Source organism: Rana temporaria, chromosome 1 (genome assembly GCF_905171775.1).
Source record: "Rana temporaria chromosome 1, aRanTem1.1, whole genome shotgun sequence".
NCBI classification, from domain to species: Eukaryota; Metazoa; Chordata; class Amphibia; order Anura; family Ranidae; genus Rana; species Rana temporaria.
In genome coordinates this window covers 135,378,499-135,406,301 of record NC_053489.1, presented here as the reverse complement: position 1 = coordinate 135,406,301, position 27,803 = coordinate 135,378,499, and the positions used below count along the sequence as shown (strand labels likewise).

The 27,803-nt window shown below is 42.0% G+C and overlaps 1 protein-coding gene across 4 annotated transcripts in view; it reads right to left on the bottom strand.

The window, feature by feature from the left end:
* FER (FER tyrosine kinase) overlaps positions 1-27,803 on the bottom strand; it is a 353,477-nt gene that overhangs the window by 18,319 nt on the left and 307,355 nt on the right. For all 4 annotated transcript variants that reach the window (XM_040343195.1, XM_040343168.1, XM_040343185.1 and 1 more), the window contains one exon: positions 16,922-17,076. In XM_040343195.1, the coding sequence (XP_040199129.1) occupies positions 16,922-17,076 (155 nt within the window). The remainder of the gene's footprint in view (positions 1-16,921; positions 17,077-27,803) is intronic.

Sequence of the window (27,803 nt, the reverse complement as noted above, 5' to 3'; positions counted from 1 at the left end):
GTGGTACTTAATAAAGCTGGCCATACATGATCGAATTTCGAAAGAATTTTCTTTTGAAAATCAGAAAAATGTGTGCGTTTTGTGATCTGATGGTGCCACCATTGATTTGGAAATGTGACCAACCAAGCCTTCAATTTCACCTCGTGATGCTACAGAAAAGAATTTTCGTAGCTGGGAATCTTCTTTTTTTGCACATGCGCATTTCTTTTTCGATTATATTTCTCGCATAAATTCTCCCATCATTGATTAGAAAATAGTTCGTTTTTCAAAAAAAGAAGATGTTTCGAATTTCCACCCATGTATTAGGGAGTGAAACTGATCGATTCATCTGTGCAAAATAATGGAAAGCCTGAAAACATTACAAGTTTCAGAAGCTAGGCCCTATTAAGGTCTCATAGGCTGACTTCATACATTCTCACTAAAATAAAGAATATGTCTTGCTTTGTAAACCCCCCCCCCAAAAATTAAAAAGTGTGATGGTTTTAGGCTACTTTCGCACCGAGGTGTCATACGGGTGTTTTTGTGCTATAAATAGTGCCTGAAAAACACCTGTAAACTGCCTCTTCTGCAGCCCCAGTGTGAAAGCCGGAGTGCTTTCACACAGGGGGTGCTTGCAGGATGGGAAAGAAAGAAGATCTGCAAGCAGCATCTTTGGGGCGGTGCAGGAGCGGTGTATACACTGCCCCCTGCCATTAAAATCTTTGGCAGAAATGCTTTTCGGGAGCTTTTAACCCTTTCCTCCGCCATTAGCAGGGGGTTAAAAAAAACGCTAGCGGCCAAAAAGCGCTGATATAACAGCGGTAAAGCGCTGCTAAAACTAGTGACGCTTTACCGCTAAGGCCCCCCACCCCAGTGTGAAAGCAGCCATACATACATAAAGCAGTATTAAATCCAAAAACAAAACAATTACTATATTGCGGGTTACTAATTCCTAAGCTGCCCATACATTATACAATTTTCTTGTCAAATTTCCTTTAGATTTACCTTTAACTAAGAACACGCTCTCCTGCAGACCTATCATTTACAAGGATGACATAAACCATTTAACACAGCAAGAGTACTTCGAATGATCAGCTTTTATTTATTCATGTAAAACCGTTATCCCCCCATTTAAAATAGAAAACCAGTTTGACGTAACTGCTTATAAAGTATTAGCTGGAGTTCAGCTTTAATTTGTTAGTGTGTTTAAATCTGGAAGTACAGTACATCCAACACTCCCCTCCCCCCAGACTGACAATGCTGCTGTCCAAATGTGCCTCCTATGCTCCTTTATCCCGAGTGTAATACTGGAGGTGTGTTACTGGCCAGATCACCAGGTGAAAACAGGGAAAAGCCTAAAAAAGAAAACAAATGTTGCTTGCACATCAAAGGATTTGATTTTTGGTTTTGGGTTTAATACTGCCTAAACAAAACATGACTAAGACAGCAATTACAATAAATACAAGGAAAACCCCACAAGGCAACTGTACTAGGCATATCAATTATGCATCTGTAGCCAGATTATTACACACACAAAAAAAAAAAGGCTACGAAAGGAAACAAATTAGTTTTCAAATACAAATTCTTCAATTTTAGTGCACCAATAAGGCTCATTTTGCACCATACATTAAATGCAGAATTTGCAGCAAAAACATGTTAACTTACTTGATGTCAGAGGATTTAGTGCACACTTCAAATATCCTTTCCAGCTGTGCCCAATTAGTTTTCAAGTTTAATAGCCCATAATTAAGCCCATTTAATGTGCAGTTGGAGGTAACATTAATTTACTTGTCTACTTACCCACTTACTTCAAAACTTTAGCAAGCTGTAATTTAACGCTTTCCACCAAAGTAATTTCTTTGATATATAAGGTTATATGCAATTAAGTTTCTCAAAGCAGCACAAGCAAGGCAGAGAACTTTAACAATAGTGAGTACAAAAATGTTTACTGAAAAAATGAATGGCACGCACATAACAGAATTTTCAACTGCACTGCCAGTGTTTAATTATTCTTAAAGTGATATTAAAAGTAGATTTAATTTTTTTTAAACAAACATCTTATATTTGCTCTGTACAATGGTTTTACAGAGAAGCCTGGATCCTCTTTTTCTTGGGTCCCCCGACGCTCCTGGCCCTTCCCCTCCTGCCTAGTGCCCCCATAGTAGGCAGTTTACTATAGGATGATGACACCCTATGATTAAGTGGCGTGTGCAGCCACGTAACGTGTAAGGGAGGAACAGGAAAGAGAGCCGGTGGTGACGTCGCCTCCGCTCGTGGCTGAGAGCGGAAGTGCCATTGCTATTGTTCTGTGAGAGAGAAGTGCATGCTGTTATCGTCTTAACTGCAAGTGTATTACTTTTACTAAATAAACAAGTTCATACGTTAATGCACTATGGATCCCCTCCATTTCTCATTTTATCTCTGAGAGCCATCCATCCATGATGGAGGTTATTATTGCCATCCAGGATCGGCGGTCATTGTGGATTTAGAGAGGCTTGTTTACAAGCCAGCCAAGGTGAGAGGCTGGGGAAAACGGGGGTCACCTGGATTGAAGCACTTTGCACTCAAAATTCATTGTGGATTGGAGCACTATTAAAAGATTATAGGCAATTTTTATTTATCACATCTATATATTTATTCTTTGGCAATATTTGTTATTTATTTATTTTGCACAGAGACTCACATTGTGCATTAAGTCAACAATCTTTTTTAGCCATTCATTATTACGATCTTATTGTATCACTGCTTTTTGGGATTTTTCACTTATTGTGGTTGCTGGATCACGTTTTCACTAATTTAGATACACATTGGTATTTATGCGTATTTATTTACACATCTGGCATTTGCACTCGATTAAACATAGCACTTTATTGTTATATTTGTATTTTAGCAAGCGCAACAACACCCCCTTTAATCATTTTAGCAGCACTTTACTGCTGTTTAAGTGGTGCTTTTCGGCCGCTTTTAAACCGAAAGAAGGTGTTAAAAACTCCTGTGTTGCGGCGCTTTCGTAATGCTTTTCAGGCGCTTTGGAAGTGCTGCCCATTCATTCCAAAGGGCAAGGTATTTTAGGATGCACTAAATACATCGCTCCCAACCCGCCCCAAAAGATGTTGCAAGCACACCGCCTTGTGTGAAAAATCACACTTGAATGAATGGGAGGCGGTTTTCAGGCACTTAGCAGAGGCTATTTCCAAAGCTAAAGTGCCTGAAAACCGCTCGAGTGTGAAAGGGGTCTACAGGTGCATTCACACTTGCCAATACACCCTGCCACGATTATATGCGAGAACCCCAACAGGAGTTCCCACAATTACCTGTGAATAGGCAGCCATGTTGAAAGTCCCACTGATTAGGTCTCGTAGCTAATCACACCCACTCACATGTAATTGGTCATCTGCAGACTGCATCCAGGGCCGATCACTTTAGTGAGAAAAAGCCCTGCCATGGCATCCAAATTAGGACATACCCATGCAATGTGCATCAGAACCAACACTTATATGCACCCTGAATCTGTACAAATCTTTTTTTTTTTTATATGATTTTTTTTTATTTAGATCGATTTTTTTGATGTTTATTAAATTAATTTTAACATGTATGTTATGTAGCATGAGAACGTATATTCTGCAATATTTACATTTTTGGTAAACTCATTTAATGAATCCAAGCTCTGCAAGCGGGAATAACATGCACTGCATTGATGCATTCACACAATTTAACCATGAGATAAAACAAAGTTCAGGAATATTCCTTTATCCCATTGTTTTGCAAATCTAAATACAAACTGTATGATTGAATTTGTTCTATCGCAGTTTTACTAACCTGTCAATTTATTATTCTAAATAGGAAACCTTCATTTTGTTTACAAATATTAAAGATTCTAACTACCAGCAAGAATAAGTCCTTACATTTAAAGAGCACCTGTCATTTTAGATCCATCATGGCAGCGTCTGTTAGTGGGCATCCACTCACCTGCTGCTGCCACGTCACTTGTTGTGTCACTGCCACATCACCAGCCCTCCCATTAAAGTGAATGGGACGACTGTCACAGTGAGTCAACAGCGGGTCAGAGGAGGAGCCTCTGCAGGACAGAGCTGACAGTTGATTTAAATAAAGCCTTTGTACTATTGATTTAAATCAAATCCACCCTGGATAGATTTAGGGCATATTTATTTTTCACTAGTAATTGCGGCGATCAGCGATTTCTAGCAGGACTGTGACATTGCGGCAGACAAATCTGACCCCAAGTGACACTGACAGCTGGTGACAGTCACCGATTCTCTGCTCAGTGAAGACTGAGACCAGAGCAATCAGCAGTCATTGATCTAAGTTCACGGAGTAGAGCCGGTGGGGGGCATCTGCCTTATTTCATCAAGGCGAGTACAAGTTTTTTCTTCATACTTCTCTTTAAGGCTGGGTTCACACTTAGATCGGATGCGACTCACAGCAAGGGTCCAGTGCGTCCCTGTTCTCCGTTTCAATTTTTTTTCCTGAATGCAGACCTGAAAACAAACAGAGCCACAGACACACAGAGCCCCTATGCAATTTGTTCCACAGCTGCCACGGAGCTGTGTGAACCGGCTCCACTGAGAGCCTGGCACACTCTCCTATAGGGTTGCCCCGATACTGATACTAGTATCGGTACTGATACCGAGCATTTGCCCAAGTACTCGGGCAAATGCTCCGATGCTTCACCAGATACCTGGACAGTCAGGGTGATCAGTGTGGTAGGGGAGTTACCAGCACCGATCACCGCTGACTGTCCCTGTATCCTCCTCCAGCCCCCCTCCGCTCTGCTGCTATACCCCTCCGCGTTTCCCTCTCCCTCCGTGTCCCCCTCCGTGCTGCCCTCTCCCTCCGTGTCCCCCTCTGTGCTGCCCTCTCCCTCTCCGTGCTGCCCTCTCCCTCCGTTTCAGTTTATGAATGGAGAGGAGCCACTGTCTTCTCTCCATTCATTTTTAGCACAGCTGAAGCTGCAGAGAAAGGGACTGGGGAATCTGTGTCCCTAGTCCCTTTCCCTGTCTCAAAGGGGAGATGTCAGACACATGTGCCACTGTCACATGAGATTAAAAAAAAAGTATCTGTAATCGGTATCGGCAAATAATTGAAAAAAAGTATCGGTACTTATACTCTGTCTTAAAAAAGTGGTATCGGGACAACCCTACTCTCCGCATGATAGGAGAGTAGGGTTGTCTGATACCACTTTTTTAAGACAACGCCGATACCGATTACCGATACTTTTTTTTTTGCACTAATGTGAGCGCAGCCTTAAGTAAGAATTTGAAAACAGAAGGCATTTTAATAAAACAGAACAGAAACTAAACTGAACTAACTTGATTTTGTATATCCACCAATTATTCCTTGCAACTCATTCTTTTTCTCATTTGAAAATTGTCCAATAAGGTTACACTAATCAGAGGGTGAAGAAAACTTTCACGGTCCATTGACACTTGGGCGCAACATGCACTAAAACACACATTTACAAACGTTGCCCAATATATGACAACACACCTACTCTATGTGCAGTACATTGTAATGCCAGTATTGTGAATGGCAACCCCATGCACAGTACTATGAAGCAGAACACAACAGATTTGTTAAAGAGAGTCACACATGTGCTTTCATCCGTTGAAGTTTATTAGCATAATGAATGGATTGCCTTAATGCAATAAAGCATGCCATAATGAGCGTCAACACATGCAATAATGCACTGCAAAAGAATGCTTAAAATTGATTGGCCTTTAAATGTTTGAAGAAAGTTTTAATTTATTCTTTATAATGACATTTTTTCCCCCCAAAGAATAAATGTGAAGATATTTTACAACAGAAAGATCACTGGTGAATACGGGGACAGGTTAATACTTGCTAAGCACTGCTTTGACAAGTGGAGCAGAGTTTGAAGTTGTGGCTAAGGGCAAGACTGAACACAGAGATGAGTGACAGCAGCAGTTAGGAGAAACTGTAAAGGCCAAGCCATTCTTGTACTTAAAAATCCCAAACTGCTATAACCAGAGAAGTGAGAATAAATACAGCGTTCACAAAATATGACAAAAGCTATAAGTATCAACTGAAATGTTTAAGACTGCTGTAACCCTTTCACTGTTACGTGCTGGCGCTAGTTCTTTCCTCGGAAACCTAAACCATTTTTTATTTTTCATTTTCACATGCAACAATAAAAAACACACACAAGATATTACATTTCACTAAAGACCCTAGCAAACACATATTATATAGAATTTAAAATGATTAAGAGTCTGCACGTCCACTGATACATGTCAAAATGATATGTTTACTAATAAATGCTCAAAAATTGGTATTCGTGCGCACAAACAAAATAAAACATTAGGAATATAAAAGAAAATGTGGTGAATTAAAGCAGTATTGAAACTTTCTTTTGTCCATTTTAATCTGATGATCCAGCCAGTTAAGGGGTTGTAAAAGTTCATTTTTTATATTCTAAATAGGTTCCATTAACCACCGGACCATATTGCTGGTCAAAGACCAGAGCACTTTTTGCGATTCGGCACTGCGTCGCTTTAACTGACAATTGCGCGGTCATGCGACGTGGCTCCCAAACAAAATTGGCGTTGTTTTTTTCCCACAAATAGAGCTTTCTTTTGGTATTTGATCACCTCTGTGGTTTTTAGTTTTTTGCGCTATAAACAAAAATAGAGCGACAATTTAAAAAAAATATATATTTTTTTCTTTTTGCTATAATAAATATCCCCTAAAAATATATATATATAAAAAAAAATTCCTCAGTTTAGGCCGATACGTATTTTTCTACATATTTTTCGTAAAAAAAAAAATGTTGGTACTGCGAAATTATGGCGGACACTTTGGACACATTTTCCGGACCATTGGCATTTTTATAGCGATCAGTGCTATAAAAATGCATTGATTACTATAAAAATGCTACTGGCAGTGAAGGGGTTAACCACTAGGGGGCAGGGAAGGGGTTAAGTATGTTCCCTGGGTGTGTTCTAACGTAAGGGGGGGTGGCCTCACTAGGGGAAATGACTGATCGCTGTTCATACATTGTATGAACAGACGATCAGGCATTTCTCCCCTGACAGGACCAGGAGCTGTGTGTTTACACACACAGCTCCCCGTCCCCGCTCTGTAACGAGCAATCGCGGGTGCCCGGCGGCGATTGTGCCCCCTGGGCGCGCGCACGGGAGTCAGGGACCGCTTAAGGGAGTGGCGTATAGCGACGTATAGCTACGTGCTCTCACGCAGGGGAGCCGACCTGCCGCCGTAAAATGACGGCGGCTGGTTGGCAACCAGTTAAGCTAGTGCAGTTTTGGTTCACTAACCTTTTCCTCCGATTTCCCTTCTAAATGTTTTTTTTTTCTTTGTCTGAATTTCTCACTTCCTGTTCCTCCTCAGTAAGCTGTTCTGGCTGACGAACCCCCGCACGTATGATGGGGCAAGCTTACCGAGGAGAAACAGGAAGAAGTGAGAAATTCAGACAAAGAAAAAAAACATTTAGAAGGCAAATCGAAGGAAAAGGTTAGTGAACCAACAATGCACCATCTTAAAGGAACCTATTTAGAAAATAAAAACGAACCTTTACAACCCCTTTAGTATGTTATTTTGACAGTGAAGAAGGACCATGTAGTACTGACGGGTGCTTACAACAATCAGCTTTTTTTTATTATGTAAAATATTTATCCCAAAAGGAGAAAAACAGTTAGCTGTAACAGATTATAAAGTATTAGCTGGAGTTTGGCTTTAGTTCATAACTGTATTTAAAATGTGCTAGTACATGCAACACTTCCCACCCCCCAGATTGAAAATGTTGCTGCCCACATCTGCCTCTGTGTGCCTTCATCCAGACTGGAGCCACTCATACACACAATCGGACTTCCATCAGACAAATGCGTGGATTTTTTTTATCCAAAGGGCGTTGTCCGTGAACTTGTTCTGCATAGACGACAGAACATTTTCAGCAAACATACATCAAACTACATGATTTTTAGCTCTTTACTGCCACCCTTTGGGCAACTTCTGCTATTGTCTGATGTTTAGCATTGGTTCGGAGCATGAGTGTTTGCTCTTTGGATTTTAGTCCAACGGATTTGTGTAAACACGATCGGATACTCCGACGGAACACATTTGTTGTCGGACAATTTGAGAGCATGCACAGCCAACATTTGTGGTCAGAAATTCCGACAACAATTGTCCGATGGAGCAGACAGTCGAATTATCTGACAAAACACATTCATCAGACAATTGTTGTCGGAATATCAAATCGTGTGTACGGGCCTTAATACAGGAGGTGTGTTACTGGCCAAATCTCCAGGGGAAAACGAATGCAGCCATCAGATCAAATGATCGGTATGCTGCAATATATTATATTTTAATGTTGGGTTTAACACTGCTTTAATACCTGTTTTTTAGTATTAAGCAAAACTGATTTGAAAACCATTTCCTTTGAATCGCTCATGCACAATGTAATGATGCACTGGGAAATACTCTATCAGTTCATTAAATATACAGTATCTCACAAAAGTGAGTACATCCCTCACATTTTTGTAAATATTTTATTCTATCTTTTCATGTGACAACACTGAAGAAATTACACTTTGCTACAATATAAAGTAGTGAGTGTACAGCTTGAACAACAGTGTAAATGTGCTGTCCCCTCAAAATAACAACACACAGCCATTTGTATAAACCACTGGCAACAAAAGTGAGTACACCCCTAAGTGAAATTGTCCAAATTTAGTCCAAAGTGTCAATATCTTGTGTGGCCACCATTATTTTCCAGCACTGCCTTAACCCTCTTGGGCATGGAGTTCACCAGAGCTTCACAGGTTGCCACTGGAGTCCTCTTCCCCTCCTCCATGACGACATCACAGAGCTGGTGGATGTTAGAGACCTTGCACTCCTCTACCGTCCGTTTGAGGATGCCCCGCAGATGATCAATAGGGTGTAGGTCTGGAGACATGCTTGGACAGTCGCCTTTACCCTCAGCTTCTTTAGCAAGGCAGTGGTCGTCTTGGAGGTGTGTTTGGGGTCATTATTATGTTGGCATACTGCCCTGTGGCCCAGTCTCCGAAGGGAGGGGATCATGCTCCGCTTCAGTATGTCACATTACATGTTGGCATTCATGGTTCCCTCAATGAACTGTAGCTCCCTAGTGCCGACAGCACTCATGCAGCCCCAGACCATGACGCTCCCACAAACATGCTTGAGAGTAGGAAAGACACACTTGTCTTTGTACTCCTCACCTGGTTGCCGCCACACACGCTTGACACCATCTGAACCAAATAAGTTTATCTTGATCTCATCAGACCACAGGACATGGTTCCAGTAATCTGGGACTACAGCCATGCAGACCAATCTGATGCAGTATGTGGCGTATGGTCTGAGCACTGACAGGCTGACCCTCACCAGCCCGTCAACCTCTGCAGCAATGCTGGCAGCACTCATACGTCTATTTCCCAAAGGCAACCTCTGGATATGATGCTGAGCACATGCACTCAACCTCTTTGGGCGACCATGGTGAGGCCTGTTCTGAGTGGAACCTGTCCTGTTAAACCACTGTATGGTCTTGGCCACCATGCTGTAGCTCAGTTTTAAGGTCTTGCCAATCTTCTTATAGCCTAGGCCATCTTTATGTAGAGCAACAATTTTTGTTATCAAATTCTCAGAGTTGTTTGCCATGAGGTGCCATGTTGAACTTCCAGTGACCAGTATGAGAGAGTGAGAGCGATAACACCAAATTTAACACACCCCATTCACACCTGAGACCTAGTAACACCAACAAATCACATGACACCGGAGGGAGAAAATGGCCAATTGGGACCGATTTGGACATTTTCACTTAGGAGTGTACTCACTTTTGTTGCCAGCAATTTAGACAATAATGGCTGTTTGTTGAGTTATTTTGAGGGGACAGCAAATTACACTGTTATGCTACTTTACATTGTAGCAAAGTGTAATTTCTTCAGTGTTGTCACATGAAAAGATATAATAAAAAAATTATAAAAAAAAAAATCAGGGTGTACTCAGTTTTGTGAGATAATGTAACTGTTATAAATTGCATAACCAAAAATAAAAATTGCACCTTTGCCCTGCATCCTCCAACAGCAGATCTGAATGGCTCTATGGTTTGCTAATAACAAAGCAATAGGATATTATTCAATTACTAATGTAAGGGTGTATTTAGCACTTAAATATTTAGACCTTGATATTGTTTTTCTTTGTGTATGTTCTTAGCTTCTACATCTACCAGATTACACCACCATTACAAAATGGGTACTCGCTTGCAATAAAGTTAGGTGGAAAGACTCGAGAGATGTAAAGACAATGCTATCTGTCTGAAGATGTAGTCATTTTCTACATAAAGAATCAGATACAGGACACTAGTGGAACTACATGTAACTGCCACCAACTGCAGAAAGTAAAATACAGTAGATGACATGACAAAGATGACATTCTTCCCTAACGACAGAAGGAAAGATGATAATTAAACACATTTTAGATTGGCTTGCAAGACATTGTCAGATGACATGGTGGCAGCTTGTTAGCAGCTGTACAAGGAGAAATCAGTAAATTATCTAGAGGATTTCCGATGACAGGTGTTCCTGCCATGATGTGGTGACAGTTTGGTTTCTGAATTCTTGCAAAAAAATGATGGAAGCACAAGTAAACATAATACCAAACTGTAGTCTTGCAATATGAAAAAAAAAAAAAAAAAGAGAAGTTCTATAAAATATACAGCATCTGCAAGCTACATACATAAAGAAAATCAATGACAATGAAACAAAATTGAATAATTGGACAAGTACATATAATAATTAATAAAAAAAGATTATGTATATTAATAGAAAAAAACTAGAAAGACACAATTGTACAATCCTTCCTAAAGATGCATCTAGTGGGATGTTGCAGGTCGCAACTTCTCTATTCTTGATATACCAAGTGCCAGGCATGACCAGACTGAACATGGACTTTGCAGTGATGTATTCCGGTTTCATCTTTCTACTACACTAAAAGTACTGTCCTGGAATGTTAGGGGACTTAATAGCCCAGTTAAGAAGCTAGATGTATTTAGAACTATGAAGTGATTATAGATAGATGCCTCTATCATTTGTCTTCAAGAGACATTTATCTCCTACGTCAAAACCTTTCCTCTCGCCAGTACTACTCTACTTACTCCTCCTACTCTAAAGGCGCAAGAATTCTTATTCGCCAAGGGACTACATTTTCATGTACTAATGCGGTCATCGACTCTGAAGGTTGTTATGTGTTGTTAATGTGTACCATAAATGTGTTGACATGCATGATTGTAGGTGTTTATTTTCCTCCACCATTCTCATCTGAGATCATAAAGGCACGTGGGACTGCTTTATGGTAAGTTTTCCAGACACCCCACTTTTGGCAGTTGGAGACTTTAATAATTACTTAGACTCAGAGTGGGAAAAATTCTTTACTCCCTCACCCATACCTTCTATGGGTGGGGGTCCTACTCCTTTTTCTCGTCTGCTTGTGGAGGATGTTTGGAGGATACGTCACCCTGCTACTAAAATGTTTTCTTGTTATTCTGCTACTTATGAAGGGTTATCTAGAATAGACTTGGACCTCGGCAATGCTGCGTTACTTTCACTATCGGGCGCTTCTAATTATGAGGGCAGAAATATTTCTGATCATTCCCTGTTGTGGTTTGAGTTATTAGTATCTAATTTCCCTAAGCGTGCTGAACCCCTTCTGGTTGTGCCTGGTCCCAGAGCAGGATCCTGTACCGGATATGCTCAATGTTTTTTTTTTTTTTTTCCAGCAGAACTTGGGTACTGCAGAATTGGGCACCACATGGGACACAGCTAAAGCTTATATGCTAGGGCAGTTTATCAAAATAATTTCTTAAGTCTGAAACAAAATCTTGGGAAACCTTTATTACTACTGAAGCTCAAAGAGTGGAGGTTGCATACATTGCCAATGCAACTGACTACAATAAGAGGGTCTGGCTTGAGGCCCAATCAATGTTTCGCCAGCTGGAGTTACATTTAGCAGAAAACAAAGAGATTCTTCCTATAGCAAAAGCACTATGAGGAGGGGGAAATTACTGGGCATACGTTGGCACTGCTGGCACAAACCCAGCAATCTTATATCTCAGCCATACAAGATGTACGTGGCTCCTCTCAATTTCTAACTGATATTCAAGTGTTTCGTGCATTTTGATCTGTATTCTTCTAAAGTGCAATCCTTCTGATTAGGAAATTATTAGTTTCCTAGATGGGTGTACACTGCCTCACTTATTGGCCTTGGATGCTAGCCTGCTGAATGTCCCTTTGATAGAGGAGGAACTTTTGTTGGCTTTGGCGCAATCTCATAATGGGAAACCTCGTGGGGCCGATGGCCTTCCATCCGAGATCTATAAGCATTATGCTGACAATTATACCGGTTCTCCTAAACGTTTATAATGATGCTTTTCATATAGGGGTTTTGCCCATGTCTATGAATAAGGCAGTGATTGTGGTGCTTCTAAAATCTGCAAAAGACGTTCTTTTACACGATTCCTATAGATCCATGTCACTCAGAGTTACATAGTAGGTGAGGTTGAAAAGAGACAAGTCCATCAAGTCCAACCTATGTGTGTGATTTTATTTCAGTATTACCTTGTATATCCCTGTATGTTGTGGACGTGCAGGTGCTTATCTAATACCATCGATGCCCCCGCTGAGACCACCACCTGTGGAAGGGAATTCCACATCCTTGCCGCTCTTACAGTAAAGAACACTCTACGTAGTTTAAGGTTAAACCTCTTTTCTTCTCATTTTAATGAGTGGCCACGGGTCTTGTTTATCCCTATTTTGGAGTCACCAGTATGGCATTTGTAATTTGAAATCATATTCCCTCTCAAGCGTCTCTTCCCCAGAGAGAATAAGTTAAGTGCTCACAACCTTTCCTTATAACCAATATCCTCCAAAACCTTTATTAGCTTTGTTGCCCTTCTTTGTACTCTCTCCATTTCCAGTTCATCCTTCCTGAGGACTGGTGCCCAAAACTGGACAGCATACTCCAGGTGCAGCCAGACCTGAGTCTTGTAGAGCGGAAGAATTATCATTTTATCTCTGGAGTTAATCCCCTTTTTAATGCATGCCAATATTCTGTTTGCTTTGTTAGCAGCAGCTTGGCATTGCATGCCATTGCTGAGCCTATCATCTACTAGGACCCCCAGGATTTTTCCAGCCTAGATTCCCCCAGGAGGTATTTCTCCCACCCAAATGCATTATTTTACGTTTTTCTACGCTGAACCCTCATTTGCCATGTAGTTGCCCACCCCATTAATTTGTTCAGATCTTTTTGCAAAGTTTCCACATCCTGCGGAGAAGTTATTGCCCTGCTAATCTTAGCATCGTCTGCAAATACAGAGATTGCACTGCTTACCCCATCCTCCAGGTCGTTTATGAACAAATTAAACAGGATTGGTCCCAGCACAGAACCCTGGGGGACCCCACTACCCACCCTTGACCATTCCGAGTACTCCCCATTTATCACCACCCTCTGAACTCTCCTTTGTAGCGAGTTTTCAATCCATGTATTCACCCTTTGGTCCATGCCAACGGACCTTATTTTGTACAGTAAACGTTTATGGGGAACTGTGCCAAATGCTTTTGCAAAATCCAGATACACTACTAAAATCTTGTACATTAGTCCCTTATCATCCCCTCCAAGAGCTTACATACTATTTATGTTAGGCTAACTGGTCTAATTCCCAGGGATGTATTTTGGGCCCTCTTTAAATATTGGTGCTATCAGCTGGTACCATTCCAGTCAGTAGACTGTCAGTAAAAATTAAGAACAATGGTCTGGCAATTACTTGACTGAATTCCCCAAGTACCCCTCGGGTGCAAGCCATCTGGTCCCATTTATTTATTAATGTTAAGTTTTCCAAGTCTAATTTTAATTCTGTCCTCTGTTAACCATGGAGCCCCCCTGATTCCCTCCTTACGGCAGATGTCAAGATTCTAGCCAGGGCACTTCCATCTAGGTAACAAAGGTTATTCACACTTGATTGTGGGGGGGGGGGGGGGGGTTTATTCACAAACTGGTTCACAAGGAATAGTCAGGATTCATCCCTACTAGATCTATAGCACAAACCATTAGGAGACTCTTCTTGAATTTACAATTACCTGTTGGTAACCCTGGCAATTGTGCCATCTTCTCCTTAGACGCAGCTAAGGCATTTGAGAATGTCGAGTGGCCTCATCTGTGGGCTGTTCTGGAGCACTTAGGTTTAGGCAAACATATCATCAGATGGGTCCAGGAACTCTATGCACGTCACTCTGCTCGGATTCGGGCAAATTGAGAACTGTCTGAGCCCTTTGTGCTCCACAGGGGCACTAGACAGGGGTGTTCATTGTCACCCCTGTTCTCTCTTCCTTTAGAAATCCTGGCAGCTCACATACATTAGTTGGCCAACATAGTTGGATTCCAAAGGGGTACAAAGGTTATTATTTCACTTTATGCTGATGATACACTGTTATACTTGGGACATACACAGGGAAATTTGCAGGCTGTTATGACCCTCATTGAGGCTTTCGGTGCCTTATTTGTTTTTTCCATTAAATGGAATAAATCAGTCCTTCTGCAATTAGATGACCTGGCTATCCGAAAGTGCAAGGTCAGTGCAAAAAGTCTCTTCTTTTCATTATTTGGATATTCAGGTCACCCCTGACCCTACTCAACACATAGAAATGAACCTACTTCCACAAGGGACAGCTAGGTATGTAATAAGGGCACTGATAATCAGTGCCCCGATTACAATTAAGTGCCCAACACTGCCAGAAATCAGTGCCCAAAAGTGCCAGTCAGTACTGGCCAATAGTGCTGCCCACCAGAGCCGCCCATCTGTGCCCAGTGCCCACCAGTGCCACCTTATCAGTGCCTTCTCACCAGCGCCGATCAGTGAAGGAGTAAAATTACTTATTTGCAAAATTTACTAACAGAAACTAAGACAAAAAAATCTTCAAAATAGTTTTTTTTTTGGATAAAAAAACTAGGAGTGATTAAATACCACTGAAAGAAAGCTCTATTTGTTTGAAGAAAATTATAAAAAAAATCACATGGTTACAGTGTAGCATGATCGCGCAATTGTCATTCAAAGTGTGACAGCGGTGAAAGCTGAAAAATGATTTGGGCAGGAAGGGGGTTAATGACCTTGCAACTTAGAAAAGACCAGGGTGGACTTTTTTTTTTGGAGGTAGGGTTTACGCACCTAGAATACTGTATATGGCTCCAACAATTGTTTTATTAGGACACTATGGCCCCATGTTAAAACTACAGTAGGCATACAGGGCTCCTTATCTCATACGCTCATAATTTTAACTATAGAGAAGTACTTAAATTAGAGGGTTTTCGGGATTGGGAGGGAGCAGGAATCAAAAATATGCATCAGGTTTATACTGGCCTGACCCTTAAATCTTTCTCAGATCTACAAGTGGAGTTTGCCCTACCTCGAAACCAGTTTTGAAGATACTTGCAGCTGAGACACGCTCCCAATTCATGATCCTGGTTTTCTAGACTACATTTTACTGATCATCCCATAGTTCAGAATGTTCTCCTGGCAAGCGATAAAAACGGTATGATCTCTAGAAGTTATTCCATTCTCCTTAATGCCCTCTAGGATGCTGCTGCGTTGCTATGCAGAAAATAATGAAGGACCTGGGCATCATTGATAGTGAAACTTGGGAGCTTTGTTTGTCTTCTGCCCCCTTGGTCTCAGTGTCAGCCTCCCAAAAACGTTCTCATTTATATTTACTACATAGGGCTCATAGAACGCCAGTCCAGTTACACAGACTGGGAAATAGAAGCACTCCCTTGTGACCAAAAGATCATGGTTATTTTCTTCACATGCTTTGGAAACGCCCCAAGCTTTCCCGCTATTGTTATGAGATTTTGGATAGGATTTCACAAGTATTTGTGTTTTGTATTCAGAGGGACCCCATTGCTTGTTGTGTGCGCAGGAGAATTCCCTTACCTCCATGCGCATATTGTGATGTTACGTTTCTTGTATACCGCTCGCAAACTGATAGCTCCTCAGGTACTTACCAGGAGGCAGTGGGTGCAACAAGTAGATAACATGCTTATACGTGAAAAATGTACCCATCAGCATAGATCAATTGCCTCTTGCAAATGTTATTCTATATGACAAGCATAGCTAGATGTCCCAGGCCTAGTACCACACTAGCTGGTAAGGGACATAATTCTTCATGGATAGGCCTCTATAAGGGCCTTTGTAGGTGATAGTGCTCCATGTGTGTTTTATTTCTTGTTTGTTGGAGGAGGTCAGGTATGCCCAGAGTTCTGGGTCTTATCTTTAAATCTATCAAGATATTTTATGTATGCTTGTTTTTATATATCTATATGATGCCTCTTATAGCCTTACCATTGCCACAAATGCAACCTCTGAATGCAGCTTTACACTTGCCATGAATGCAGCCTCATCATTGCCATGAGTGCAGCCTCACAATTGAGATGAACGCAGCCTCAAAATTGACATGAATGCAGCTTTACCATTGACATCAGTGTAACCTGATCGATGCCCACCTATAGCTTCAAAGGAGACAGGGAGGGGGAAAGAACGAGTGCCATCAGATTACATACAGGAGATGCACACTAGCTCATTATGCCTTTGTCTTTTTTTGTATTTATGGATTTACAACCACTTTAGGACTATGTCTTTGTGTGGCTGCAAGCAAAAAGCAACATTTTTAACCACAGCCACATAATTTCCATATACGAGTGCCCTGTAAGCAACGTGGGTCAGAAATGAGAAATACTTTTAACATCTGCAGTCTGAAATTCACTAAGTACAAGAAAAAAAATGTTAAAAGCATGAGAATGTGTAATATGTAATATAGTACAGCAAATAAAATGCATTGATCACAGTTGAAAAAGTAATACTGTCATAGTTGAAAAAAATGAGCCTTACCATAGTTAAGAGCTTCTGGAGCTGTCCATTTGATAGGGATCTGCTTTAAACCAGAGGATGAATATATTCCATCATCCTCCTGACGAGACATGCCAAAGTCACTGATTTTCAAAGTATTATTTTCACCTACTAGGCAGTTCCGTGCCGCCAGGTCCCTAGGAAACACAAAAAATGTGTTGGAAAGGAATTGGATTTACTTTCAGATTAACAGGAATGCATGAATAATTCTACTGCTTGTAATATATTTTTCCAGAGATACATATACCATTTCTAAAAAGAAATGACACCTTGTCAAAACATTCTTTATTAATAAACATTTATTGTTCCTTTACCATTTCCTTCAATGATCAATCATTTCGGGCTCATTCACACGGGTGGCAGCCCTTGACGATATCCCCTTACTTCCTTGTCTGGTGAAATTGTTTTGAATGAGGGAAAATCTCAACAAATAGAAGTAAAAACCTAACAGGAATTTTAATCTGTCCACATTGTATGTGGAAATATACAAAAAATGTAAGCAAAAAAGTTTTTGACTAAGCTGTAATCGGACGGCGCCGTTTACAGATACAGTGTGCAGAACTGAGAACTTTTTTGCCTTTAGACTGCTAAAGAATAACAGTGGTTATCAAATATAACCAAAAGGAAGCTCTTTCTCAAAATGATGTAACATTTGTTTGGATACACTGATGTGTGAGACAGTGTGCGTGTCAAACTAACAGCACTGGAAAAAAAAAACATTACCTGGTATGGAATGAGTTTTTTTACAGGATGATACTTAAGTGGTTAAAGATGGTATGTTTTATTTTTTTTCAGGGCCACCTGGCAGTTTCTATTTAAAAAGTGTATGGTTAGTCAAAACCCCTTTTCCGGATATACAACCCAAATTCTAAAATTGTTGGAACACTGTGTAATATACAGTGCCTTGAAAAAGTATTCATACCCCTTTACATTTTCCACATTTTGTCATTCTACAACCATTAACGTAAATGTATTTTATTGGGATTTTCTGTGATAGACCAACACAAAGTGGCACATGCTTGTGAAGTGAAAATTATAAAAATTTTTTTTTTTTTTTTTACAAATAAATATCTGAAAAGTTTGGCGTGTTTTTATTTGTATTCGGCCCGCTTTATTCTGATACCCCTAACTAAAGTCCAGTGGAACCAATTGCCTTCAGAAGTCACCTAATTAGTAAATAGAGTCCACCTGTGTGAAATGTAATCTCTGTATAAATACAGCTGTTCTGTGAAGCCCTCAGAGGTTTGCTAGAGAACCTTAGTGAACAAACCACATTATAAAGGCCAAGAAATACATGAGACAGGTCAGGGATAACGTTGTGGAGAAGCAGGGTTAGATTATAAAAAAATATCCCAAGCCTTGAATATCTCACAAAGCACTGTCCAATCCATCATTCGAAAATGGAAAGAGTATGACACAACCGCAAACCTACCAAGACATGGCCACCCACCTAAACTGATAGGCCAGGCAAGGAGGGCATTAATCAGAGAAGCACTGCACTTTAGAAGAAGCACAACAGTGAGATTAATTCTTAGTGGCACCCCCAAACACTGGCACCTGTGACGTATTTTTGGTTGTGAGTGAGTGAGAAACTTATATAGCGCAACACATGCGAACCGAATCACCTCTGGGCGCTTAGTATCCTTTCCCTACTGTACTTTTGCCCTCAGAAAAGATGGGTTTTGAGTTTTTTCTGAAGGCCAGGTGATTCACCTCCAACCGGATGCTGGTTGGTAGAGCGTTCCATAGTCTAGGTCCTTGGATTCCAAATCTTCGTTCTCCTTTGGACTTGTATCTGGCTTTGGGTATCTGGAGTAGATTTTGGTTGGTGGATCGCAAAACGCAATTGGGGCTGTGACATTTTAATTTTTCGCATAGATATTGGGGGGCATTTCCTTGAACACACGTATGTGTCAGACAGAGTTGCCTTAAAAGTGATTCTGTCTTTTACTGGCAACCAATGAAGGGATCCCAGTGAAGGCGAGATTGATTCCCATGTTTTTTTCCCAGTCACGAGTCGAGCGGCCGTATTTTGAACGACTTGCAGACGAGTGATTTGGTATTTTGGGAGTCCGAGGTAGAGGGCATTTGCATAGTCGAGTCTGGAGTTGATAATTGTACACACCACGACTGCCATGTCTTCTTTCGGGATAAAGGGAATGAGTCTACGTAGTAGGCGCATCGGATGGTGGGATCCGCTGACTACTGACCCTATTTGTGCATCCATTGTCATGTGGGTGTCAAAAATGACTCAGACTTTTGACTTTGGTGCTAGGGGTGATGGTTTGTCCCAGAATGGGCGGCGGTGTCCATATTGGTGCGGGAAGTCTCTTTCGGTTGGCGTGAAACAGGAGAAGTTCTTTTTTTTGAGCAGTTGAGTTTAAGGTAACTCTCCGTCATCCAATTTTCAATCCAAGTAAGGCATTTCTCTAGTCCGAGATAATGATCCTTATTGTTGCAGATGCGAAAATATAGTTGCGTGTCATCCGCGTAGGAGTGGTAGAGTAACTTCTGGTTACTGATGCCAAACAGAATGTTGCTGCAGCACAGAGCATAGAGCTTGGTGCAATGCGATTTTAAAAAAAGGGTTGGGGACTTCTTTCTCCATGTTTCTCGAGGGTAGTCCAGCCCATTAAAATGAAAGGACTGATCTACCAACAACATTTGCAACAAATGCACATGCACAGATCTGAACCCAATCTTACATCAGTGTTTTAAGTCCTCACTTCACATCACATCGCAGTCCCCTCCCTTTCACATCAAGATCCCTTCCTGATGAGTATCCTCAGCTTCCCCTCCCACCCCTTTGACAGTAGTGTTTTCACACTTCCTTGACCTCAAACTCCCCCAACAGTACTGTCCCCATGTTCCTTCACTGCAGAGTACTCTGCCCCTTTTTACACCATTCACCCACATTAATGTCCCACTCCCCCTTCACATTACAGTCCTTAGCCACCTACACATTACTGTCCTCAGCGTCCCCACATTAAAGTACTCAACCCCCACATTACTGTCCTCAGCCCCCAACCTTATTACTTTTCTAAGCCCCTCCCACCTTACAGTGCTCAGTTCCTCACACGTTACTTCCTCAAAACCCTTCACATTACTGTCCCCACGTATGGGATGGTGAAATGGGCACTGTGATTTATGCACTGGTATACCTATACCCATTTTGAAGTTACCTGCCCGGGGCAGACAATTCCCAGCTACCAGGGCAATCTTGTACGTTCACCTGATCGCTGAAAATTAAATACAAGACCAACATTTTAAATTAAAGACTTTTTTTATTTTTTTTATTTTAATACATTACCTGTATTAATGTAAAAAATAAATTTCACCAACTGCTTGCGCCCCCCGAATACTAACCTATGCCCTGTATAAATCCAGTGTTGTTCCCGCCTGCAGCACTGCTACGCTTTCTTCCTGGTTTAACAGGGCAGATTGATAGCAATGGGAGCGATTGACTCCTGCTGCCATCAATCAAATCCACTGTAAAGGGAGCGGGGGTGGGGCCAAACCGTGTTGTGTGTGTCTATGGCCAAACGGCACGGCTCAGGAGTGAGGGTGATAGGTCTGCCAACATACCAATCAGCTTGCTATGAAGGGCAGACACAGAAGAGGAGCTGAGCAGGTAATCCTAGAGGTGGTGGTTTGGGGCTTCTCTCTGCAATACCAGTTAACAGTGCAGGTAAGTATAAACCTTGTTAGAACCACTTTAAAGCACATTTAAACCCCAAAACAAAATTTGATAGATTTGAAGTTTACAAAAAATCATAATAGCGCATTAAAACACCTTCCTCTCTTCTCCATAACAGGAAGAGGTGTTTTGTAGTCCACAGAGATAGTGGGTTCACCCATGGCTATTTACAGGCAGAGCACAGAAGAAATCATCAGATCATAAGATTTTCGGCAAAATAAACAGCTACTTTTTCTACTTGTCAAATAGATATTATAAAACTATTTCCATGGCATATTTAGCAGGTCATAAGGGAGTAAATAGGAGACATTTGTAGTTTGCATACATGTTAAAGCAATGAGGCCAGCATGATACTATGTGTCTTCTGTGTAGCCAGAAGAAAATTAAATCTTTACTAAATGGAGAACATTAGCAACATGAGCATAATTCAGTCATCCAGAGGGTCCTCAAAATAATATGTACTGCATGAAAAACACAAAAATGGAGTTGGTGGCAGCTACAACTTTATGGTCCTGCTGTATCATAATTCTAGTAGCAGAACTGTTTAGTACTCTGTAGTGATTTTGCTCAACTGCAATGTCATATGCCAATTATTAAAATAATGGGGCAAATATGTACATGTTAGGATCCAGCACTGCAAAGCAAGTACCCAAGTACAAGCCTTTGAAAAACAGAAGTCACAAAGAGAACTAAAACTTGAGGTGATCAATCACATACATGCTAAACATATTATTTCTATAGAAGGTGAGCACTTTGATGTATGCAGTGACAGACAACGGATAAAAAATGCATATCGATTACCTGCACATTAATGGCTCTTTCAAGCATGGTACTGAAGTAAATATTAAAAATGGCACACCAGTCATTTTAAATACGCATGAAAGACTAGGCTGAATGTGCGATTTTCTATTTTCTATTTCTATTCTATTCTTTAGGGCCTCTGCTTTAAAGAAAAAAATATCTATCTATCTATCTTATATATATATATAATCTATATCTCCATCTATAAAAAATCTCTCTCTCTATATATATTTTTTTCTTTAACCACTTCAATACCCGGCAATTGTCAAATGACGTCCGCAGATGGGATCTCCCATCCTGGGCGGACGTCATTTGACGTCCTCGTCTTCCCGCCGCTACTGCGGCGGGACCCCCGATGACGGCAATTACCGGGTGGCGGGGGTCCAGTGGCAGCGTGACCGGCTGTATCCAATCACAGCCGGTCACTATACAGAGCAGCGTGCACGCCGCTTGTGCGCGCCGATCGTGGTTGAGGCTTTTCCCCTCGGACAAAGCACAACCCCGATCAGCGTAAAGAGCCAATGAAATGGCTCTTTACCACGTGACAGGCTGTGTCCAATCACAGCCTGTTCACAAATGTAAACAAACAGCAGTGTAACTGCTGTTGCTGGGCTCTCCTCCTCACACACCGTTCCAGTGTGAGGAGAGAGGAGTCTAACGAACAGTGAGTGAAACATTGTACAACTACTCTTCCCAGATTGCCCCCCCCCCCCCCCCCAATAAAGCATACCCCTGCCATCAGTACCCATCAAAGTACCCCTGCCATCAGAGTACCCCTGCCATCAGAGTACCCCTGCCATCAGAGTACCCCTGCCATCAGAACCACCTGAGAGTACCCGCCATCAGAGTACCTGCCATCAGAGTACCAGCCATCAGTACCACTGCATAGTACCTGCCATCAGTACCACAGCATAGTACCTTCCATCAGTACCACCGCATAGTACCTGTCATCAGTACCTGTCTGAGCTCATCAGAGTACCTGTCCATCCATCCCATCAGAGTACCCGCCATCAGAGTACCTGCCTTCAGTACCACTTCAAAGTACCCGCCATCAGTACCACTGCATAGTACCTGCCATCAGAACCACCGCATAGTACCTGCCATCAGTACCTGTCTGAGCTCATCAGAGTACCTGTCCATCAATCCCATCAGAGTACCTGCCTTCAGTACCACTTCAAAGTACCCGCCATCAGTAACACTGCATAGTACCTGCCATCAGTACCACCGCATAGTACCTGCCATCAGTACCACCGCATATTACCTGTCATCAGTACCTGTCTGAGCTCATCAGAGTACCTGTCCATCCATCCCATCAAAATACCCGCCATCAGAGTACCTGCCTTCAGTACCACTTCAAAGTACCCGCCATCAGTACCACTGCATAGTACCTGCCATCAGTACCACCGCTTAGTACCTGCCATCAGTACCACCGCATAGTACCTGTTAGTACCTGTCTGAGCTCATCAGAGTACCTTTCCATCCATCCCATCAGAGTACCCGCCATCAGAGTACCCGCCATCATTACCACTGCATAGTACCTGCCATCAGTACCACCGCATAGTAAATGCCATCAGTACCACCGCATAGTACCTGCCATCAGTACCACCGCATAGTACCTGTCATCAGTACCTGTCTGAGCTCATCAGAGTACCTGTCCATCCATTCCATCAGAGTACCTGTAATCCCATCAGAGTACCTGTCCATCCATCCCGTCAGAGTACCTGTAATCCCATCAGAGTACCTGTCCCGTGAGCCCATCAGAGTACCTATCTGCAGCCAATTACTAGTCTCTGACGTGCAGCCCATCAGTGTCACCCATCATACAGCCATGTCCAGAAAGGTATACACAGCAGAAGAGGCTTACCAAATACTGAGTCAGACCGATGAGAGCAACGGGGAGGTCCCATCGCCCAGTTACATTTCTGATTCCGATTCAGAATATGAGCCCCCCGAAGGCAGCATATCAGGATCCGAATTAGAGGAGGAAACAGTCTGTCCAAAAAGACGACGGTCTGAACACCAGGCAGCTACCAGCAGTGCCAACGGCGCTAGACCCCAGGAGGAGAGGCCCAGTACAAGCGCTGCTGGACCCCAGGAGGAGAGGCCCAGTACAAGCGCTGCTGAACCCCAGGAGGAGAGGCCCAGTACAAGCGCTGCTGGACCCCAGGAGGAAAGTCCCAGAATTGCACGCCAAAGAATTAGGGCCCAAACCCAGCTACCAGATACCTTGGCAAACCCATTGTGGCCGTCTTCTAGAACAGGGTCAGCCATGATCCCCCCTTTCACAGCACAGCCAGGTGTACAGGTCCACACTGAGGGTTTTTCAGAAATTGATTGTTTTAATTTATTTTTCCCTGACGAATTAGTTCAAGGCATCGTGGACCAAACCAACCTTTTTGCCCAACAATTTATTCAAAACAACCCCAGCTCAAGCTATGCCCGCCCTTTTGAATGGAGACCCCTAACAGTTATGGAGTTTAAATTGTTTTTAGGCCTAACACTCAATACGGGGCTTACAAAAAAAAATGAATTGCATAAATATTGGTCGATCAAACCCATCCACCATATGCCAATTTTTTCATCAGCCATGCCCAGGTCCCGATACGAAATTATAATGCGGTTCCTGCATTTTAGTGACAACTCACAGTGCCCCCCCCCAAATCACCCAAACTTTGACAAACTATATAAAATTCACCCCCTAATTAATTTTTTTTCCAAGAAGTTTGCCAAACTTTATGTCCCTGAAAAAAACATTTCTGTGGACGAATCCCTGGTGCATTTCACAGGCCGGCTGGGAATCAAGCAATATATCCCCAGTAAGCGGGCGAGGTATGGCTTGAAGCTCAACAAGCTCTGTGAAAGCTCCACCGGTTATTTGCACTCATTCCGTGTGTACGAAGGCAAAGATTCCCAGCTCCAGCCCCCTGAGTGTCCATCGTATATGGGAATAAGTGGAAAAATTGTTTGGGATTTGGCATTCCCAATCCTCCAAAAGGGGTATCATATTTACATGGACAACTATTACACCAGCCTGCCCCTTCTCCGCCACCTCTACCTAAAAAAAACTCTGGCCTGTGGTACAACCAGAAAAAACCGAAAGGGCTTCCCACAGCGTCTTGTCACCACAACCATTCAAAGGGGGGAATCGGCAAGCTTGAGGAACGAGGAAGTGTTGGCTGTAAAGTGGAGGGATAGGAAAGATGTGTACATGATGTCCACCATCCATGACGACACCTCGGTGGAACTTCGCAGAAGACGCAGAACCTTTCGCAAGCCTTCCTGCATCAATGAATACAATAAATACATGGGGGGGGGGTGGATTTAAATGACCAAATGTTGCAGCCCTATCTTTCAACCCGAAAATCCCTATTCTGGTATAAAAAAGTCGCAATTTACTTTTTTCATTTGGCCCTTTTAAATTCTTTCATCATCTATCAAAAATCAACGGAGAGACCCACCACCTTCATAACGTTTATCGAAGAAATTGTCACTGCCCTGATATATCCACAAGTATCCCCCCCAGAAAGCATTCACTCCGATTGTGTCAGCAGACTACATGAGCGCCATTTTCTGGAGCCTATTCCACCATCACAATCTGGAAGAAGACGCCAAAAAAAATGTCGGGTGTGCACCAAAAGAGGAATTAGAAAAGACACCAGCTACCATTGTCCCGACTGTCCCTCCCAACCTGGCCTTTGCCTCAGAGAATGCTATAAGCGATATCATTCTCTTGAAAACTATTAGCCTATATTTTCCCCGTTTTCAATTTCTGTCCTGATTATTTCCCTGCCTCAACCAACCATATCATTGTCTTCCATGTGAACTGACCCTGGCCTGTTTCTCGACTATGCCTCTGCCTACCGTCTGCATTGTTTATCCGCCGTGTTTCTGCCTTTCACGTGAACTGACCCTGGACTGTATCGACTATGCCTCTGCCTAATGTCTATTTCTGCCTTTTACCTGCACTGACCTCGGCCTGTTGACCATGTTTTTGCCTTCCCCTTGGACTGATCTTTCACCCTGCTACACAGGGGTCTCACATATGTGAGGGGCTCCAGAATAGTGTTCTGAGTTCAGAAAACCAGTTTTTGGTTTTCTGTGTTCCCAGAACAGGGTCTGGTTGTCCGGAGGCTTCAAAGCGATTTGGGTGGGAGAAGCCTCTACCCCTGTCCCCATTCTTTCCTGACCGATGCCCTAAGCTTGATGGTTCTGCCTGCTCCCTGGACAAATACTCTGGCTGTGCTGACCATACCTCTGCCTGCTGCATGTACTAACTATGGACCGTATTCCTGCCTGCTGCATGGACGATCCTTTGATCCTTTTGCTGCTGCTGACCACATCCCTGCCTGCTATCTGGACCAATGCTTTGGCTGTGCTAACATCTCTACCTGTACTGACTATTCCTGCCTGCTGCCTGTTTTGTTGTCGCTGTCTACGTTCCTGCCTGCTGCCTGGACCAATGCGCTCCTCTGTGGACCAGTACACTACTAAATCCGCAGGTAATTTTTTCTTTACCCTTTGCTCACCAGAATGTATTTTGGTTTGTAATTGGTATGTACAGTACATGCTATGTGTTAGAAATATGAAGGGCCTTCAACAATGTGATAGGTTGGCAGGAATTTATGTATGTAATTTATGCTCCTAGAACACTTGACAGTGTAGATTATACGTTGGGGTGTTAGCTTTCCGAAATGGGGTCATTTTGTGGGCGTTTACATTGTCCTGGTGCTCCAGGGTCTTCAAAACTGTAATAGGTGGTTGAGAAATGAGATGTGCAATTTATGCTTGTAGAACACCTGACAGTGCTACTTCAATGTTGGGCCTCTGTATGTGGTCAGGCTGTGTAAAAGTCTCACACATTTGGTATCGCCATACTCAGGAGGAGTAGCAGAATGTATTTTGGGGTGTCATTTTTGCTATGTACATGCTATGTGTTGTAAATATCTTAGAAATGGACAACTTTGTGTAAAAAAAATGTGTTTTCATTTTTTTCCCCACAGTTTCCAAAAACTTCTGGAAAAAAATGAACCGTTCAAAAGACAAATTTTGCCTCATAGATTATACGTTGGGGTGTTAGCTTTCCAAAATGGGGTCATTTTGTGGGTGTTTCCATTGTCTTGGCTTGTTAGGGTCTCAGGAAATAAGATAGGTCTTCAGTACACCAGGTGTGATCAGATGTGAGCATTTTTCAATGATTTGCACCATAGCTTGTAGACTCTATAACTTTCACCGAGACCAAATAATATCCACTTTTTTTGGTTATTTTTACTAAAGATATGTAGCAGTATACATTTTGGCCCAAATTTATGAAGAAAAATTACTTATTTGCAAAATTTTACAATAATAACAAAAAAAAGTGTTTTTTTTTCAAAAATTTCTCTATTTTTTCGCTTATATTGCAAAAAATAAAAAAATAAAAAACCCAGCGGTGATTAAATACCACCAAAAGAAAGCTCTGTTTGTGAGAAAAAAAATGATATAAATTTGGTTTGGGTACAATGTAGCATGACCGAGTAATTGTCATTCAAAGTGTGAGAGCGCCGAAAGCTAGAAATTGGTCTGGGAAGGAAGGGTGTATAAAATTGGAGAGGAGCCCATTTGGTTAGGACAATAAGTCAGAAAGAATCTCAGTGGATTCACTCTTTAAATACTTTAGTGCCTAATGGGTTATTGAAGTGGTTAAAGCAGAGGCCCTAAAGAATAAAATTGGTGGGTTTTGCAATTGTTTTATGTCACACGGTATTTGCGCAGCGGTTTTTCAAATGCTATTTTTTTGGGCAAAAAATTATAATATTTTTTTTTACAATAAATCTTTTTTTAAATATCACTTTTATTGCCGTCGCAAGTAATGTAAACATCCTTGTGGCAGCAATAGGCCCCAAGTCCCTCCTTTGCCATTAAAAGCATTCAAAACACTAAGATCTGTATTTTCAAATGCTTTTGATTTTTTTAAAATGGCGCTGTTGACATCTGGGTAAACCAAAAGTAATGTGAGGTCATTGCGTTCAGGTTACGATAGCAGAAAGCCAATCCTGGTGGCATGGGAGAGCTTGAGAAAGCTATGGAAAGGGGCAGGGTGAGGGGGGAGAATCCCCTACTGCTGCTTGTAAAAGCAAACAACGTCTAACTAGCCGCTGGATTGCTTTTACAAGGGAGTCAACTGTTGACTTTAGACAACATCATCCAGAACAAAATTGTATTTTTGGTTTATCTGTAAAATCCTTTTCTTGGAGTACATGACAGGACACAGAGGAATTAATAGTCATTACTAGGGTTGTCCCGATACCACTTTTTTAGGACCGAGTACAAGTACCGATACTTTTTTTCAAGTACTCGCCGATACCGAATACCGATACTTTTTTTAAA